Source organism: Podarcis melisellensis (genome assembly GCF_964234715.1).
Source record: "Podarcis melisellensis genome assembly, chromosome: 14".
NCBI lineage: Eukaryota > Metazoa > Chordata > Lepidosauria > Squamata > Lacertidae > Podarcis > Podarcis melisellensis.
Window position 1 is genome coordinate 23,858,129 of NC_138546.1, and position 19,723 is coordinate 23,877,851.

General features: G+C 46.9%; 1 protein-coding gene and 1 long non-coding RNA gene across 3 annotated transcripts in view; both read left to right on the plus strand.

Annotated features, from left to right (window-relative positions):
- The first annotated feature begins 231 nt into the window (after nt 1-231).
- CACNG3 (calcium voltage-gated channel auxiliary subunit gamma 3) overlaps nt 232-19,723 on the plus strand; it is a 66,695-nt gene continuing 47,203 nt past the window's right edge. The window contains exon 1 of one of the 2 annotated variants that reach the window (XM_081889003.1): nt 232-1,987. In XM_081889003.1, the coding sequence (XP_081745129.1) occupies nt 1,777-1,987 (211 nt within the window). In that variant the 5' untranslated portion in view covers nt 232-1,776. The remainder of the gene's footprint in view (nt 1,988-19,723) is intronic. The other variant, XM_081889002.1, reaches the window with a different exon arrangement.
- Nucleotides 10,707-14,194, plus strand: LOC309357080. The gene is made up of 3 exons (XR_014163025.1): nt 10,707-11,773; nt 13,185-13,269; nt 13,941-14,194. It is a non-coding gene; the product is annotated as an uncharacterized lncRNA (long non-coding RNA).

Here is a 19,723-nt window from a genome sequence, read left to right on the forward strand (position 1 = left end):
TCCTTATACCAGATGAAACCAGTAAGTATTTTCTACACTGACAGGCATCAGTTGTCTGAGGCTCCAGACCATGTTCTCCTCTAGTCTTACCAAGAGATGCAGGGTCTTGAACCTGGGACCTTCTGCATGCAAAGCAGATGCATTTCCACTGAGCTAGGAAACATAGGAAGGAACATAGGGAGCAGCCTTATACAACATCAGCCCATTGGTCTATCTAGCTCTACATTGCCTGCACTGACGGGCAGCAGCTCTGCAGCATTTTTGCTAGGGGTCTATCCCAGCCCTACCAGAAGATGCTGGTTGCTGAACCTGGAAACTATTGTATGCAAAGTAGTTGTTCTATCCCTGAGCTATAGTCCTTCCCCACAGCATCTTGATAAACCTGTGGGAAAGTTTTTGTGAGTGTTATAGGAGAGAAGTGTGTGTTTGTGTGCGTGCACATGCCTGCGTGTGCATACCTCGTGTGCCTTGCTTGTGTGCGTGAGGGGGGGGAGGGGATTGAGTTCCCTGGAAAGCCAACCCCCCCGCCTCGAACTCTCATGTAATCAGCCACTTCTATACCTTCTCCTCGGCTCGGTTCTTCCTTCCAGGCAGCTGTGCGATCTCTGCATCACTCGCTTCCAGTATTTTGGGAGGGACATGGGCAGCTGGGACAAGCAGCTGCTCACCAGTCCGAGTGTCAAAGCTCAGCTGCAGGCGGCGGCGGCGGCAGCAGCAGCAGGAGGAGGAGGAGCAGGAGCAGCAGGAGCAGCAGGGAAGCGCCTCGCCTGCTGATGGGAGCAGCCATCCTCCTCCTCCTCCACCTCCTTCACCAAAAAGTTCCAGCAGAATCCCTCCTGGAGAGCGCCGGAGGCGAGTGGGAGGCGCCTCCTTACATCACAGGGAGCCGGAGTCTAGAATCGCGGGAGCTGTCCACTTCAGCACCACCACACTCCAGGGCACGGGCAGGCGCGCAGGGAGCTGTCCGCTTCAGCACCGCGGCGCCCGAGCGGGCGGCAGCAGCAGCAGCGGGAAGGGAGCGGCCCTCTCCAGCCCAAGGAGCCCACCCACCCCGCTGCTTGGCTGGAGGGAATCCATCCCTCCAGCGCCGAGCTGGGGGCGGGCCTGCTCAGCACCACAGGGGACCCGGGAGTGACTTCCCTTTCCAGTCGCGGGCTCCGCACCTCTGGCAGTTTTCGCCGCCGCCGCCGCCTTTGCTTGTCGCTTCAGAGACGGGGAGGGGGCTTGGGGCGATCTCCTCTTCTCTCCATCGCCAGTCGTGGGGGATATTTCCACCCAGCTGCTTTTAAAGCACATACTTCTGTCTATTCCATCCGCATCCTCTCTAGCACCTCTTCCTCTCTGTAGCACACACACGCAGACACACACCGTGTTGATCTCGAGCTCTTTGGAATTTTTTATTTATTTATTTTGCTCTTGTGACAGGCGTCTGGCTCTCCCAGGCTGAACGAAGGACAAGCCGCACGCCTCTGAGCCCGGCGTGCGGGGTCTGGATCGGGGATGAGCAGCAGACGCCTGGCTGGATCTCAGCCTCATGCTCCATCCAAGAGGGGCAGGGAGGAGATCCCTCGAAACGCAGAAGACCAGCACCTGAGGAGCCCGCGGGGTCCCCCTCCTCTGGTGTGGAGAGCCCGGTTGGTGTAGAGAAGGGGCAGCCCTTCCCCTGCATGCCTCCGGCCCCCTAGCTCCAGGGGAGTGTGAGCGACACCTTTGCCTTCTTTCTCCCTCTGCCTTGCCTTCCCCTCCGGTTGGCTGCCCACGATACCATGCATCATTATGAGGATGTGTGACAGAGGTATCCAGATGCTGATCACCACCCTGGGAGCCTTTGCAGCGTTCAGCCTCATGACCATCGCGGTGGGCACAGACTATTGGCTGTATTCCAGGGGGGTGTGCAGGACTAAGTCCACAAACGACAATGACACCAGCAGGAAAAACGAAGAAGTCATGACCCACTCGGGCTTGTGGAGGACCTGCTGCTTGGAAGGTATTGAAACCCAACTCTTTGTTGCCAACTCTGGGCTCTCCTCGTCTTTTGGAAGTGAGCTGGGATGGGGTGAAGGGAGGACTGCTGGGACTAATGCTGTAGCACAGTCAGGGGAAGTGGTGTTGCTTCCATGGGGAAAGTTTGGCTTTGCCTGAGAGATGCAGAGAGAACCCACAGCCCTAGAAACTTCCCTTTGGGCCCTTAGAGTCTCAAGCATTTGCCTGGGTCTGCTTCTAGCTTTGGACTCTGCTCTGACTTCTTTGCAGTGTGGGTCTCAGGACACAACACCGAGGTGGGAAAGGGCTGTTGCACACTTGTGGGCTTCAGACTGGGACATTTGGTTGACTACTGTGTGAGAACAAGATGTTAGAATAGGTGGATCCAGTTGCAGGGCTCTTGTGATGCTCTTACGGTGTCCTGTTCCATTATTACATGTCTATATGTTACAATCTATGCCAGGAAGACAGGCAAGCATTAGATGGTCAGGTAATGGCAAAGGCAAGCCCTGCCCATTGAGAGAGTAGGAAGGGTTGAGAGAGTAGGAAGACTATATTTTCATGCATGCTTTGACTCCTGCAAAGATGGGACTAGAATTTGTGCCGCAGGGTAGGCTGGGGTGACTGTTGTCTCTGACCAGGGCTCACTTGTTGCAGAGGTTTGTTTGTGTGCATTTAACAAAAGGTTCCTTGGGAAACTGATCATGAACCAAATGACCATTGAGCAAGTCGAGGGTTTTTTGTCTGTGTTTTTTAGTGTTGTGGTGTTTTAGTTAACCCTCCTTGGCTGTGGAGATGGTGTGGGCATTGAAGGAGTGTTATTAGGCAATGACAAATACCAGCATACGAAGGAGCACTTGGATTCTGGGTTTCTCCCTTTGTGTTATTGAATGTCACCTTCATTAAGATCATGGTGTGAAACTGGGGGGCTACAGAGGGACTTCTACAATATGACAGGAACACTTTACACTGTCCTTCCTTCCTTCCTTCCTTCCTTCCTTCCTTCCTTCCTTCCTTCCTTCCTTCCTTCCTTCCTTGGTCTCCCTCATACTCAGTTTCTCCTGTTGTCACAATAGTTATCTGTATGTTACGAGAGAAAGTGATTTAAGCCACATACGTAAATAATCCCAGGAGCTACATTATGTTCCCCACCACCACCATTCCCCACAAGCAAGACTAAGTAGACTAGCACAGCTGCAGTTTTTTTTAAATGAGCTAATCCCCACCCCCACCCCACCCTTCTTTCTGTTTCAAGCCACAGAGGTTTGGAGTCTTTCTCTGTCTTTACGCACTGTTGCAAGAGAATGCTGATGTGGTCCATTAGCCTGGTGGTCCTCAAACTTCCAGAGAGCTGGGCCAAAAAGGAAGCCAAATTTATCTCTCAAGCTGCCTGTTATCAGGAGCTTCAGTGAGTCATCAGGGAAGTGTTCCATGTCTCTGCCCACTAGTCTTTAACCGCTCCCCCCCCCCAGCTTGTGTAGGTGGATAAATGCAAAGATCCCACTCTTTGGCAACTGCTGCATGAAGCGATGTGGGGAGAGGGTGTTCTCACTGCCCACAGTCTCCTGTCAATGCCTCTTCCCTGTGTATCCCCCATCCAGAAAACCTACTCTAGCTTATATATAGTCTTGGCTCAGCCTTCCTCGTATCTTTCATGTAGAAGCTTCAGTTCACCTTTTGCAGCTGATCATTGCTCCAGGTGGGCCATGTGAAGAGGTCCATTGAAGGGACAGGCTGTCTGATGTCTATGAGAAAGAGGCAGGCAGCTCAGTCCAAGGTCAATGGGTAGTCAGGCTAAGGAAGGTCATGAGAGTGAAGGGTGGAGGGGTGGTGGGAGTTCAACCATCCTTCTCACCTCTATGCCAGAACATGAAACAAAGCACACTCCTTTTTCCTGGAGCAACTGATGGTCATTCTTCAAGCCAAGGACTTAAGAAAGACAGAATTCTTCCGCAACCCAAAATGTCCCGGGGGGGGGGGGATAAAAGAGGAAAGGATGGAGTCACAAACATTAGTGGGTCCAATGTTTATTTATTTAGACAATTTGCCCCCCCCCCAAAAAAACCCCCACTTTTTGTCTCAAAAACACACACAAGGTGACTATATAATCGCAGTCTCAATTCCTTACACTGGACCAAGCTGAACGCATTCACACAGCATCCAAATTTCTCTCAGGGAAGAGAAATTGAGACAAGCCCTCATGCTCATCACTCAAAAGTCCCAAATACCTGAGTCTTTGGCATCCACAGTACTCACCAGCAAGGCTAATTCTATTGCTCTTGATGGTAACTGCTGCTCCAGGATTTGGCTTTAGCAGTAGTACATATCTAGGAGATAGATATTTTCAGGACGCACCTTATTTCTGTTGTTGCGAGTTGTTTTAAACTGTTTTAACTGTTGCAACCAGCTCAGTGACTTTAGGGTGAAGGGAGGGTGGTGGTGATGACGTCCCATTTTCCTAGAGACAGAAAATTATGGGGAGGCATCACTTGGGCCTGCGTCACAACATAAGTGCCTTGGAGCTTAAGAGAGGCTCCAACAGGCATGTTGGGTAGTAACTTTCTTCTGATTGCAGCGGTTGCTTCTGTTGCCATCAAATGCTGTGTCAATTTAACACCTGGCTGTGAATGGCTTTCTGGCTGCCCAGTGCTTCATTAGCCTCCTTGTTATGCATCTCTGGACTGGGAAATTATCTGGCTCCGTTGATCAATGGAAGGATCTGCCTGCTTCGACTGTGATGCTCAGAGATCTGAGTAGAAAGACTGAGAGGCAATTTCTCTTTCCCCTTTCCTCTCACACTTATGTAGTTTGGAATATTTGATTTACAGGAATGGGATACAGATGCCATCCCTATGTTGCAAATGGTACTATGTGTGTGTAGGGGGCTTTATTTTGAATCTCAACTCAGGCAAGAGCTTGCTAGGTGTCATTAAGTCAGATGTTGACAGGCAGATTAGAGTGTTGGACTCGGGCCTGGGAGAGACCAGTGTTCAAAACCCCGCTAAGCCATGAAGCTCACTGGATGACCTTGGGCCATTCACTGTTTCTCAGGCTTACAAACCCCACAGGGTTGTTGTGGGCATAAAATGGGGAGAAGGAAAACTACATTGAACTCCTTGGTGTAAAAGGTGGGATAGAATGCAGTAAATAAATTAGAAAAGTAATGAAATGGTTTGAGCGACAACGCTCATCAGCCTTGACTTTGGGCTGTGCTGCATGAGACTGGTGAGAATTATCCAAAACACAGAGGTGGATGGGAAAGTGAGTGGCTGCCTTAGGCAACCCTCAACCTGCGCAGTATTGGTGCAATAGAGGGTTGATGATAATATCAGACTACCTTTCAGGGTAGTTGTAAGGATTGTGGAGTGCTGTGAACACCTTCAATGTTCATGTAAATTAACAGTAAATATTATGATGATGATTTCACTTTATCTCCATGGGAGCAAGCAAAAGATATCCAAACTCAAACAGGTGTTGGGAAGCTCAAGGTCATTCCTGAAAGAGGTAGCTGCTCTTCCATGTTTAATTCCTACCCAAAATGGGAGACACTTTGAGGCTCAAGCTAGAGAGTGTGGATTAATATTTCTTCCAACATTTAAACAGAGCGGAATCAAATTTATCCTCCCTCCACCCCCCACTACAAAAGCACTGAGGCTTCAAACAATGCAATAGAGTTGCCAACTTTTGAAGCAGCCTCTGTAGCTCTGCCTTTAAGGGATGTGAGCAGCCTCATCTGCCGACTCCTGCAGATCCAGTGCCTGTTAAAGGCACAAGAGCAAGCCAGGCCTCCTTTTCTCCCTTGCCCTTACACTCCAATCAATGGCCAGTTGTTGACAACCCAGCATTGTTGAAGAAGGCCAGCTTCTTGTCACGAGAAGGTGCAGGCACCCACTTGCCCTTTGCATGGGAGTTTGCTTTGTGATCTGCTGGCTGGTGTGGTGCTCGAAGAGCTGCAGTTTCCTCCAGCAAAATTTGAGCAGCAAAACTGTCTAAAGGGAGAGGGAGGGGACAATTTGCCCCCTCCTTTCCCAGCTGAGCTACCCATGAAAGGGTCAAGTACGTAGCTGGTAGGAGAGTCCATTGGGTCTGGTTCTTGAAGCCAAGGATACCTGAAGTACTGAAGGAAGTCTCATCAGTACCTGAAGGAACTCTCATCAGCACCAGCTAGTGTGGCCAGTTATCAGAGAGAATGGGATTTGTAGCCCTTGCCTGTGCTGCAGGCAGTAATGAGTTACAACTACTAAATGGAGCTTCCACGAACAGAAGGAGTCTACCTGTGAACCTCAGGTGCTGGAAACAAACATTGTAGCCATGTGTTACTTGCAGGTTTCTCAGAAGCTTCTGCTTAGATGAATATTGGACTAGATTGAACTTTGGTCTTTTTCGTTCAATATTACTCCCACGTCAGGAACTCTTATCATCACGATTTCCCTGAGTACCATGAGCATTAATAACACCGAGAGAGGGAGAAAGGTACAGAGAGAGAGAGAGAGAGAGAGAGAGAGAGAGAGAGAGAGAGAGAGAGAGAGAGAGAGACTTTCTTTGTTGAAGATGCCCATGTCTGCAGTATCCACATTTCTGGATTTTAAAATGTGTTAAATGTGTCTGACTCCCAGTGCTCTAAATGTTGGCGCTCAAAGAGTCAGCACCCACCGATCTAGTAACCAATCCTATGAGAGGGGCATAGTTATGCTTTTGAATTGAAAGAAAAGCACTCTGTACCTGCCCAAGCTCACTAATTATTTCACAAGCTCCCCAGCTGCTAGACACGAAATAATAAAATAAAATAAAAGCTCCATGTTGCTCCTCTACTCCCATCAACCGTTCAGATGAACATCACAAACTATTTGCATGTCCAGCAGAAAATTCACCTGCAATTGGAAGCCAGCCAGAATGACCAGGAGAAGTTACCGGCACATCATGAGAAGCAAATGAGGCAATTGAGGAGCATATGACCCCCCCCAAACCCTCCCAGTGTGGAGGAGCCCTGTCATTACAGTTTAATTAAGGGATTGAGGTGGAGGACTGAGTAGGAATAAGATGCATGTGAAAATGTTGTTACCACACGCACACCATGGTGGTGCTACTGCTGTCAAGCCTGTGGTTAAGCTAGTATTACATACACACACACACACACACACACATACAAACACCAGTGGGGTGTGTGGATTGCATGATCTAAAGTGCCTTCAATGCAAAGGAACGTCGTTCAGTGGCAAAGTATCTGATTTACATGCACTGTGTCCAACTTTCAATCCCTGATATCGCCAGTTGGATCTGGAAGAGACGCCCTGAATGAAAGAGAGCAGCACCCTGCCTGGAGAGATGCTGCCAGTCAGTGTAGACAATACTGAGCTCAATGGACCAAATGGTCTGACTCAGGATAAGGCAACTTCCAATGTTCCTAATGCTTGGAAAATTCAATACCAATAGACTGGTAGCTATTCTATTTTACTTATTCCCATAATGTATTTTTCGCCCAGTCTTCCTCACAACTGATCTCAACGTACAGAACAAATCTATTTAACAACGAAGGCATGTAAAGCTACCAGGATTCCTGACCCACCTACCTTGCATGCAGAAGATCCCAACGGCATCTCTAGGGCTGGGAGAGACCCCTGCCTGAAACCCCCTAACTGCTGCTGCCCATCACTGTCAACAGTACTGAGCTAGATGGGCCATAGGAATGCAGCTTCCTATGACCCCAAGTTCTTACAGCTACAGATCCTTAAGAACAACAGATTATGATTCAGAACTCCAACAATAATATGGATTAAAATGGATGTCCCCAAATGCCTCAGCAAAGAAATGAGGTTTTGCCTGGAGCTGGAATAAAAAGAAAGAGTCCATGTCAGACATACCTCTGAGGGGAGGCCGTTCTACAAGCCAGGGACCATCACAGATAGGATCCTTATCAGGCTCAGAAAAAGGCTTAATTCTTCCACTGTGGGGTTTCAAAGAGCTTAACCCTGACTAGATCAGTGCTGTGTTCTTTTACTCTATTGCAGGGATATAGACTTCTATTGGTGTGTAGCAAGGGTGGTTTTTTAAAAACTGAACCAGTTTTTATATCATTGCAGAAAGATTTTTTCTTTGTATTTTTAAAAATAATTGAAATATTACAACAGTTCACTCAGCTTTTTAACTCTGTTATCAAGCACTGCAGTTTTGCGTTCATTGGGTCAAATAGTTCAGCTATTCCGATTATTTCAATGAAACATTAAACTAAACTCAAAGAAGCTTCAGTATGTATTTGTCATATTATTTATTATGAATTTATATAGCCACCTCACGGAAATGCATCTGGATGCAAGAATTATCCTTGGCATTCTCTGAAAAAACAATATAGTTCGGATTCTGTCCAAAATATATACAGTGGTACATCTCGTTATGTATTTAATTCATTCCGAAGATCCATTCTTAACCTGAAACCGTTCTTAACCTGAGGTACCACTTTAGCTAATGGGGTCTCCTGCTTGCCCACAGCCACCACCGCTGTGTGATTTCTGTTCTCATTCTGAGGTAAAGTTCTTAACCCGAGGTACTACTTCTGGGTTAGCGGAGTCTGTAACCCAAAGTGTTTGTAACCTGAGGTGTTTGTAACCCAAGGTACCACTGTAGGGGGGAAAGTAGATGCTGTGGGTTTTATTGAAATATGCTGTCTAAAATCTCTTCATAGAAAAATATTAGTGACTTTTAATTTTTTTTTGGGGGGGGGGAATCACTACATATTTTGGCCATTAGTACATTTTGAATTGTTTGCAGATTCAGTGTTATATATCTGTTTGAAGCTTCAGATCAGGCTTCCTCAACCTCGGCCCTCCAGATGCTTTTGGCCTACAACTCCCATGACACCTAGCTAGCAGGACCAGTGGTCAGGGATGATGGGAATTGTAGTCTCAAAACATCTGGAGGGCCGAGGTTGAGGAAGCCTGCTTCAGATGCACTCCTTCAGATCACTTTTGATTCATTCTCTTGTCTAAATTACTGAGTGAGAGAGTAGGGAGGGATTTATATGAAAGCAAATCGGGGGGGATGTGGCAACATCAAATGGAATAGAATTTTCCAATATGTGATTTTTGGGAAGCTATTTGTATGCAATGGAGTCGGCAGCCTTCCCCAACTTAGTATCCTCCAGATCTTTTGGACTACAACTCCCATCTGGCATAGTCAGGTTGGTCTGTAGAATCCTGGGTCTGATGGGAGCATCGCTCTCTGGCTGTGGCTGATGGGAGATTGATTTATGCATTGATTGATTGATTGATTGATGCATTTGTATCCCACCTTTTCTTCCTCCGATGACCTTAAGGTGGCATACCTAGATCTCTCCTGCCTCATTTAATTTGCAGAACAATGCTATGAGGCAGATTAAGCTGAGAGGCAGTGTTTGGCCCCCAAGATCACCCAGTGAGCTCCATGAATGAATGGGGGGGGGATTTGAACCCTGGACTCTCCAAGCTCTTAGTCCAGCACTCTAGCCATACCACCACACTAGCTCTCTTTTAGCTATCAGCCCCATCTTAATAAGCCCCCCTCTTGTTCTGCAGATATACTAGGTGAGCACCATTTAGTAGTTATTAGATATTTAAGTGCTGGTCTCGCATTTCTTCCTAGGCATTGGTATTCATTTCATTTTAAAATCTAATAGAATTTGTAGAGGATCTAACTGCAAAGTGTATCCAGTTATAGTATTTATATGAATTACGACCCCCCCCCCTCAAAAAAAGTCTACTAATTTTTCACAGATATAGCATGCAGGCATTGCCCACACTTCCAACCTGTGTCCTTGGCATTAAGATATATTTACTATTTTCCCCAGACGGCATATACCAGCAATACTATATTCTGAATATAACATATATTGAAATAAATTTATTTCACATTGATTCCCCCCCCCAATGGGACAGGGAGCTTTCAGCCACCCAGAGTTGTGACTACATAATTCTAGACTTAATTGTCTTGCAGGAGGCCACCTTGCTATGGGGTATGACTACATTACACACATTTTCCCCTTCCCCATCCCCTGTCATGTCATTCCATATTTTTGCATTTTGTTTTACATTGCATGTTTTTATCTAGTTTAGTATAATAAGTGTGCTTGATTGGGGAAGGAAACCTCAAAGCAGTTTACAAAAAAGATAAAACAATAAAATTATCAAAATTATCAATAAGAAAAAAATAGCAAAAATAATTAAAAAAACAGATTACAACTTTCTAAGCATCTGGGTAGGCTTGTCTAAACAAAAATGCTTTTAGCAGGCTCCAGAAAGAGTACAGTGAAGGTGCCTGCCTCATATCAATAGGCAGGGAGTACCAAAGTATAGCTGTGGCCACACTAACAGATCGATTGCCTTTGCATTCCTGACACGTTAGAGAGAAGGGTTTGTCAACCCTGATATTTATAAAAGAAATACTCTGAGCATGTGCAGTTTCACATTCAATTTTATTTTTTAACTGTTTTTATTTCATTCTGCAATATATAATAAACAAGAATGGTGACATTTCCATCATAGCTGCAGTATTTCTGGCTACAGCCCTGCGCATGGAGCCTGCAACACATCATCCACTGAAGTGAATGGAGAATTCTGCATGTGCAGATGTTTTGTGGCCACCCACAGGGGCTGGGAACTTCAAGACTTGAGGTGCAAATGCGGCCCCCCCACGCCTCTCTATCTGGCCATCAGAACTCTCCCCAAGGCACAGCTTTTGCTGGCCACGAGTGGCTTTGCCTGGCTCTGATGTGTCCTTGAACTCTAATAGCACCTCTTCCTTGTCTGGATGGAAGATAGAGTGTGGTGGGTCAGTGTGTGTTGAAACTAGCCCATTGTACAAAGGTAAAATGCTCATTCATTGTTCTGCCCCCTTTCCCTTCTGGCTCCACCTACCACAGACATCTGGCCCTCGGAAAGTTGCTCAGAAGGCAATGCGGCCCTTGGCCTGAAGAGGGATCCCCGTCCCTGAAGGATATCACTGGTGCACATTCAGTTCTCTGGTTGAAGTGATGTGGGTCTATAGGAATGTGGTTGTCAGAGGTCCTTGCCGTATATACCAGCCCTTCCAATGCTCAATTTTCCTCTGGCATCTCCCCAGCCCCAAGCTAAAGTTCCAGGGGGAAATCCCTTTTGTTTGGGCTTCCGCCATGAGATTATTATCGCTTTTATTTTTGATTGATTTGCACAATACCGTTCTAATCACACGCTCAAAATGTTGTACAGTAAAACCGAATCTTGAAAACAGCAGGAAGGATCACCTGCCACCAGTGAAGCACTTAACCAGCCTCAGGCACCCCAGGAAAAGCCCTCGCAGAGGCCCAATATTATCCACTGTTTGGGCTATAATGAACCAGAACTTGACACGGATCCAGGCTTGGGGGGGGGCATGGAAGGTGCCAGCGGGAATCCAGGCTCACTCCTTTGATTAAGGCAGCCTCCTGCTGGGCTAAAGAACAGCTCCTGCCCGATAACTAGCGCCTTATCCCTTTGCTCATGTATATTGACAGAACTCAGCAATGGGTCAATAACAGGCTGCCAGTTCGGCGTCTGCTTGAAGACACACGATCTGAGATTTCTCTACAGCATTTTGAAAGATGGAGGAGAAGCGGAAGACACAGCAGACTGCCAGATTGCTCTGGCCTTTTCAGGCAGGCTGACAACTCCTGGAACATTTCTGATGACACTCCATCACCCTTGCTTCCTCTAATGAGTGCCAAAGAGTTTGGGAACAAAACGGGCTCACCACCCAAAAAAAGGAGGGTACCACAGAGCTCCTGTTCCAGGCTGACTCTTGGGAGGTGGGCATACACGGCAACATTTCATCTTCTCAAATGTTTAGAGTCTTCTTGTTTTAAATCCTCTCTCTCTCTCTCTCTCTCTCTCTCTCTCTCTCTCTCTCTCTCTCTCTCTCTCTCTCTTTCTTTCTTTCTTTTCCTTTTTCTTTCTTTCCCTATAAAATCTAAATGATAGCTAGAGGTATATACTCCAAGTTTTGCCTAATGGGCAGGGATTGGATCACTGCTAAGCCTCTCTGTTAAGAGTAAAGCTGAACACCATATCAATCTATGAGACCCAATTGTGCTAGAGGAAGATTTAAGGGAGTGCAATTGGTTTTCACACTCTTGGCACTGACTTAGAATGGAAGGCGAAATGCTGGGAGGGGGAAGAGAATTGGTGTTGCACAGGGCGCTACTGAAATTTGCAAGCCCAAAGTCCGCCACTGCTTGTGGATGATGACCCTTTTCCCCACCCATATGATGACAGGACTGGTGGGGGAGGACTGGACAAATTCATGGAGGAGAAAGGGCTATTGAAGCCTACTATCCATGTTGGCTATGTTCTGCCTCCACAGTTGGAGGCAGAAATGCTTCTGAATACCAGTTACCGGGGATTGCGGGTGCAGAGAGTGCTCTTGTGCTTCTGTCCTGCTTGCAGGCTTCACAGAAATGTATCTGGTTGGCCACTGTGAGAACAGGATGTTGGACTAGAGTCTGATCCAGCAGGCTCTTCTTATGTTCTTAAGGAGATGAAAAGGGCAGAGATTGTGATGGCAAAATGTGCCCATAAAAGGGGTGGCATAAGTAAAGAGTATCCCTTGAAGTCAATGAAGGAAGAGCCCTACTTGAATGGTTGTCCCCTGCCTGAAACTAGACTGGACAGGCGCATGAGAGAACAGGGCTGCTGACCCTTTAATTGCTTCTTTTACACAACTATTAAAGGCATGGGAGCCCTGGACTCTGTTGCATCAGGACATTCAAACCTTTCTAACTGCAAAGCCACAATGCAGAAGATTCCCGTTCTGCAGCCAGTCGCTATACAGAAGTGTTCATCAACCCTGGCGAGGAAACAGTTGACCAGAACATGGTATGGAGAGATGCTCTTCTGCCCCATGTCTGGAGAACTAGGATTAAGTGAGTAGCTACTTTAGTGATGGGGCATTTGATGATAGGCATCCCTGTTTAGGGAAGCCTTTAATGTTTAACAGACCACTGTATTTTAATACTTTGTTGGAAGCCGCCCAGAGTGGCTGGGGAAACCCACCCAAATGGGTGGGGTATAAATAAATTATTATTATTATTATTATTATTATTATTATTATTATTATTAGGAAAACTTTGCACAAGAAACAGAAATACCCAGGAGCCAAGGGAACTTTTCCCAAAAAAGGATGGGGGAGAAAGAGTAGATAGATAACAGTTGTGTTCTCAGACCTTTTACAGGTGCTGCGATTCCAGACTTCAAATATAAATACTCTCAAGAATCGGCAATCCCAAGGACAAGAGGACCATCACAGGTAAAAAGCAGAGCCTTTTGCATTCCTCCCATCTCTCCTCCCCCCCCCTGACCTCTGCATGTCTTCCCCAGCCCTCCCATACAATGCAAACCAAGGCATTCCAGCTTACCAACCCCACACCCTGGCTCAGCAAGGTGCAGCAGCATCTCCCACAAGTATGTCCCGTGCACAAAAACAGGGGATCTGTTGACTGCCGGGCCCCAAATCTAGATCAGTTCTTTCACTATGCACTGGCACAAACAAAGGGGAGCCTGGTACCATTGTAGGCGAACTATCTGCTGGGTCCTGTTTTTCCTAGCAGGATCAGAGCCAGGGGACATGAAGGCCAAGCTCCAGGGCCACTCCTTGGGGCTCCACGGTGAGGGCTGTTTCATTGGTGACAGCATCTCCCTCAAGAAGAGGTTTTTTGGATGCAGACCACAGGCCACCTGCCAACAAAAAGAAATCATAGAACTGTAGAGGGACTTCCAAGGGTCATCTAGTCCAACCCCCTGTAATGCAGAAACCGAGGCTAAATGGATGGAACCTGGCAGATGACCATCCAACCTCTGTTGACTAGAAGCACTTGGGGGGCAGGACCCCCCTCCTCTGCTACTTCCCCAGGAGTTGTCTGCTGCAGCCTCTTCTCATTGCTCATTACTACCACTAACTATCCCCATGTCTCTCTACAGGCAACCAGGCAGCCCTCTGCACTCATGGAGGAAAAGATGTTCTCCACTCCCCAGTGCCATAGAGGCCACAAGAGAGGCCTAGAGCAGCAGCAGGTGACTCGTGAGATGCCAGATGTTCCTCTGTGGGGTCATTACTTTTCCTGCTCTCGCATGAGTCCTGTCCCTTTCCGGAATGCGTAAGAGACAGGGTTGCAACCAGAGCAGCTGTACTCTATGACACTGCCAGAGCTCACTCTGCCATGGATGTCCTTCAATAAAAGACTTGATGGTTTCAGCGTTGCCTTTGTTCTTGAGTAAATGAGCTGGTCCTCCAGCACTGCCCCCTTCTTAGTCACCTCCCTGGTCTTCCATATGGGACACGAGAGGAGGACCAGGAGATGTGCCACCACAGCAGAACGGGAGGTCTGCATGCTGGCTGTGGGTCTTGCTGCTGGAGCGTTGTCAAAAACAATGGCCGAGAGGGCTACATTCTGAATACAAGTTGCTGGAAAGCTAAGGAAGGAAGAGTGCTCTTGTTTTGGGGAACTGCTTGGGGGTTCCCTTTGAGGCATCTGGTTGGCCACTGTGAGAACAGATCCTGGACTAGATGGGCCATTGGCCTGATCTAGCAGGCTCTTCTTAAAAGCATTTGTGTGTGTTTTAATAAAAAATAGGACAGACTCTAAGTCTTCCATTCTCCTCATGTGGTTGTTGCCAGTGTGATAAGCCAGCCGGCAGAGCTGTATCAGTCACCCTCTCTAGAAGGGCTTCTGGAGAGGATGCCCTACAAATGCTAGCAATAAACTGAAGTTATCCTGAAATGCAAGGGAGGTGCATCTAAATATTGGGCATGGCACTTGACGGGGGAGGCCATTGGCCATTGCATCACTCACTCAGATTGCCTGTGTCGCACTGCACTCTCTTGCAGGAGTAAACTGAACACCTTTTGAGGACTTTTGTGGGCTGAAGATGCGTTGTTCCAGCTGAGGTCCTTCAGTACTGAGCTGTGTGGCTAGATGATTCATGTGGAGCTGAGGAGAGCAGGAGGAGGGCCACAGCTCAGCAGCAGAACATCTTTCATTTACATGCAGATGCCCCAAGCATCAATCCCTGAAATTTCTCAGTAGGGCTGGGAAAGACTGAAACCCTAGAAAGCCTCTGCCAGTTCGTTCTGAACAATATTGCTGTAGGTGGCTGACACAGGATAAGGCAGCTTCCTGTTTTGTTCCTACATCATGGGCTAGACAAATTGCAAATATTTCTGTTGCGTGGCTGTGTGGTTACTGGCGCTCCTTTATTTAGCATATATTTGTTGTTTGTTTGTAGTTATAGTCCACCTCTTGCCAAAAGGTCCTGGGGTGGGATAGGAAAATGTCACAATTCAAGCAAGCACCACTTTCAATCAAAATGCACCCCCCCCAAAAAAAAAGTACAGAGCAGCCAAAGTTAGCAGCACAGCAGGGCACAACAACACAGCAGGAGGAAAGGCACCCACTCAACTCATCATCAAAAAGCACACAGAGACCAAGGTGCACCTCAGAGGGGTGGTCATTCCACAGCCTGGGAGCCACCATGGAAAATACCTTCTCATTCAATGAGGAGCCCTGCATTCTAGTTCCACTCTTGTTATTTTTCACCCAAAATCATTGTGTGCAAGACACTGGAAGGGAACCAGTGATGCAGTGGTGAGAGCATTTGGACTAGGAGTTGGGAGACCAGGGTTCAAGTCCCTACTCAGCTATGAAGCTCAGCAGGTGACCTGGGGCCAGTCACTGCCTCTCAACCCCAACCTACCTCACAGGGTCATTGTGGGGGATTAAATGAGGAGTGGGGGAGAACCATGTCTGCCACCTTGAGCTCCTTGTAGGAAAGGAAGGTGGGATATAAATGCAATAAGTGAAACTTGTTCAAGGCTGGTACTCAGGTCTACTCCCTTTGATTCCCTGCATCCTTGATATCCTTACACATTGCTCAAAGAGAGGAAATGTGTCGCTGGAAAAGGAGGGCACCTATTTGCATAAAATTTGCATGTGCTCATCTAGATGTATAGCTGCAAGTTGAGGAATAAGTGCTATCATTTAAATAGAAATTATTTAAATGAACTCCACCATCATAGGAACAACTGTGGTCTGCTCCTGCTCAGGGTGCCTGCCCGACTGATAACTGTTGATAAGCAACTTCAGGGCTCTCACCCTCTGCAAATCGTTAGCCTTCACTTTCTCCTTCTGCCGGACTTGCACATTTCGGCTGGAGTGTTCCATGCATGTTTAATGTGGGGGCAGCGCTGGTGCGCAATCTCATGATTGGTGGGTTGCCAGGTACACTGTGGGAGTGTCTGTCAGTCGTGTCTCTACAGCTATTTTTGCACTTCTTACTTTGCTCTCAGGAGCATGTAGGACTGCAACTACAGAATGCCAGCCGTTAGCTCTGGCATGGCAGCCACAGGCAAGCTGGAGCCACGGGAAATGCTTAAGAATCAAGCTCCACCAGAATAGAAGAAGGGGGCTTTCTTCCAAATAAAGCAAGCCAGTGCAGAGCAGGGGCAAAGAGTCTGAGAGTACAAGGTGCCCAGAGCTCAAATTCTATCTCAGCGCCTTTTTTCTCTTCTTTTCTTTTGCAAACAAGTGTTTTGAGATTGCTTTTGCTTTTTTTATTGATACAACAAAAAAAAGGAAAACACAGATACAGAATTACACACAAGAATAACAATAAAAACAAAATTTTCTTAACAAACAATAGAACATAAATTGGTCTTAGCACTATAGACCCGACCTCCCGTCTATTCCTTACTTCAGTTTCATATTACTTATTGCCAATACACACTTTTATCATAATTTAACTTTTTCTTAATATATCTTAACTCTTATGTCTAACTTGCAACTATTACTGAAATTCCTCAAATCCTGCAACAGAGTATAAGCTACTGTAATTATATTTCAAATATCCTTTGAAAACCTCCCATTTTGAAACAAATTCCTGTTTTGGTTTATTCTTCATTTTTTCTGATAGACCATCTAATTCAGTGTATTCTGTCAGCTTTTGGGTCCATTCATGTATAGAGGGAATTTCAATACTCTTCCATTTTGAGATTGCATTTGCAAGTGCAGAGTTCTTGGAGCAGATGTTACATCTTGTTGTGTCAATTCAAAAGAGGACCGTGGAGGAGAGGGCTGTTGAAGGCTACTAGCCATGATGGGTATGCTCTGCCTCCACTGTTGGAGGCAGCAATGCTTCTGAGGTCCTACTTGTGGGCTTCTCTTTGAGGTATCTGCTTGGCCACTGTGGGAACAGGATGCTGGACTAGATGGGCCACTGGCCTGATCCACCAGGGTTTTCTTATGTTCTTATGACCACATTTTGTCCACATTCACCTAATACATTTCAAGCCCCATGATACCACTTTAAACAGCCATGCTTCCCCCAAAGGACTCTGGGAACTGTAGTTTGTTAAGAGTCCTTAGAGTTGTTAAGAGACCCCCCCCCCATTCCCCTCCCAAAGCTGCAGTTCCCAGAGTGGTTTAACAATCAATCCGTCTTCACAAGGAATTTGGGGAATTGTAGCTCTGGGGGAATGGGGGGAATCGTCTAACAATTCTCAGCACCCTTAATAAATTATTATTAGTATTATTATTAATCATTTATACCCCGCCCATCTGGCTGGGTTTCCCCAGCCACTCTGGGCGGCTTCCAACAAAAGATTAAGAATACATTAAAACATCATTCATTAAAAGCTTCCCTAAACAGGGCTATTTAAATAAATAAATAGCAGATCCCATTATGCTTTGGTGGAAGCCTTGGCTGTTTAAAGATGTATGATACTCATACAATCATACATTAAATGCATAGTGTGAATGTGGCCTTTGTGTGACTTGATGGACTGCTGCTAAGCGCTGATGATCACTTAGGGATTCTAGAACAGCATTCCCCAACTGGGTGCCCTCCTGGTGGTTTGGACCACAACTCAACAAACCTTTACCTTTACCTGGAACTGGGTTTGGAAAGTGCAGCTGAATGGGACAAAGCTGTGGGCAGCTTGAAGTAGCACCATCCACCTTGGGCCTGCGCATAAAAAGAAAGTCTAGAGTGAAAGACTAGAGTGATGCCTGCTGTTTCTAGGATCTCTTCTCGTTGTCAGAATTTTGTGGGCAAGTTAAGAGTTTGTTTGGCCCCTGGTTGAGAACCTGGAGTCTGAAAGGGAAGGTGTGTCAGAAAGGAGATGGTATTGATTAATAACTTTGTACTAATGTAACATTCTTTATATGTAACTGTGTATTTTTCTAATATTTTGTTTAAGTTGTCTGTTGTTGCTTCAGTTCTTTGTACACTGCTTAGATATATTTTTAAATAACCAAATCAAACTCCCATCAGCCCCAGCCAGTGTGCTGTCTTAATTTTAGTGTTTCTATGAAACACTAAATGTGTTTCATAGAAGCATGGAATGGTCAAGTTGGAAGGGACCCCCCACCCCAGGCTAATCTGGTCCAGCCCCTGCAATGCAGGAATCACAGCTCAAGAATCCCTGACAGATGGCCACCCAACCTCTGTTTAAAAACCTCCAAAGGAGGAGAGTCCAGCAACATCTGGGGGAGTCTGTGTTACACTGTCGGACAGCTCTTACTGTCAGAAAGTGATGACAATAACAATAACAATAATAATTTATTTGTACCCTGCCCATCTGGCTGGGTCTCCCCAGCCACTCTGGGTGGCTTCCAACAAAGATTAAAAATACATTAAAATGTCACACATTAAAAACTTCCCTAAACAGGGCTGCCTTCAGATGTCTTCTGAATGTCAGGTAGTTGTTTATCTCTTTGACATCTGATGGGAGGGCGTTCCACAGGGCAGGCGCCACTACCGAGAAGGCCCTCTGCCTGGTTCCCTGTAGCTTTGCTTCTCGCAGTGAGGGAACTGCCAGAAGGCCCTCAGCGCTGGACCTCAGCGACTGGGCAGAACGATGGTAGTGGAGATGCTCCTTCAGATATACTGGACCGAGGCCGTTTAGGGCTTTAAAGGTCAACACCAACACTTTGGTTTACTCAGGTTTACTCAGAATCACCTTTCTTGGTATTTGAATCCATTGCTTCGGGTCCTGCCCTTCGGAGCAGCAGAAAACAAGCTGGCTCAATCATTTCTGATAGTTAGATGTTTCTTCAGTGAACAGTGACAGTTGGTGGCTACTGAGAACACCCCCACATGTATTTGAATAGAAGCTGAAGAAGCGGGGGTAGGTATCTCCAAGTAGCTCTGCTAGCTTTGGCAGAGATGTGTGTGTGTCTATGAAACTGATGTCACTTCCTAGCACTGTTAAGCTGGCTCCTTGTCTGAGGTCCTCCCATCCCAGCACCCTTAGCTTGTATTTTTTTCAGATTGACAGCTATCCTGAGGAAGCTAGAAATGCCTACAAGGCCCCACTCCAAGGGGAACCCCTGAAATCAATGAATCATCTTTAGCTGTGTCACTTCAATGGGTCCACTTTGAGTAGAACTAGCACTGGATGCAAAGCTTTGCTCTCTCCTCACAAGGAAACCAACCCTGTAGCAGCTGCATGTCCAAACTGGAGGGGGGATGGAGGGCATTCCAGTGGCGTAGCGTGGGGGTGCAGGGGAGGCCGCCCGCACCGGGTGCAACATCTGGGGGTTAGGGTTAGGGGGCGCAAATCCACGGGTTAGGGGGCGCAAATCCATGGGTTAGGGGGCGCAAATTACTTGCCTTGCCCCGGGTGCTGACAACCCACGCTACGCCACTGGGGCATTCACCTGTACAGAATAGAAATGGGTGCTGCCTCAGTTTGACTTGCTATCTAT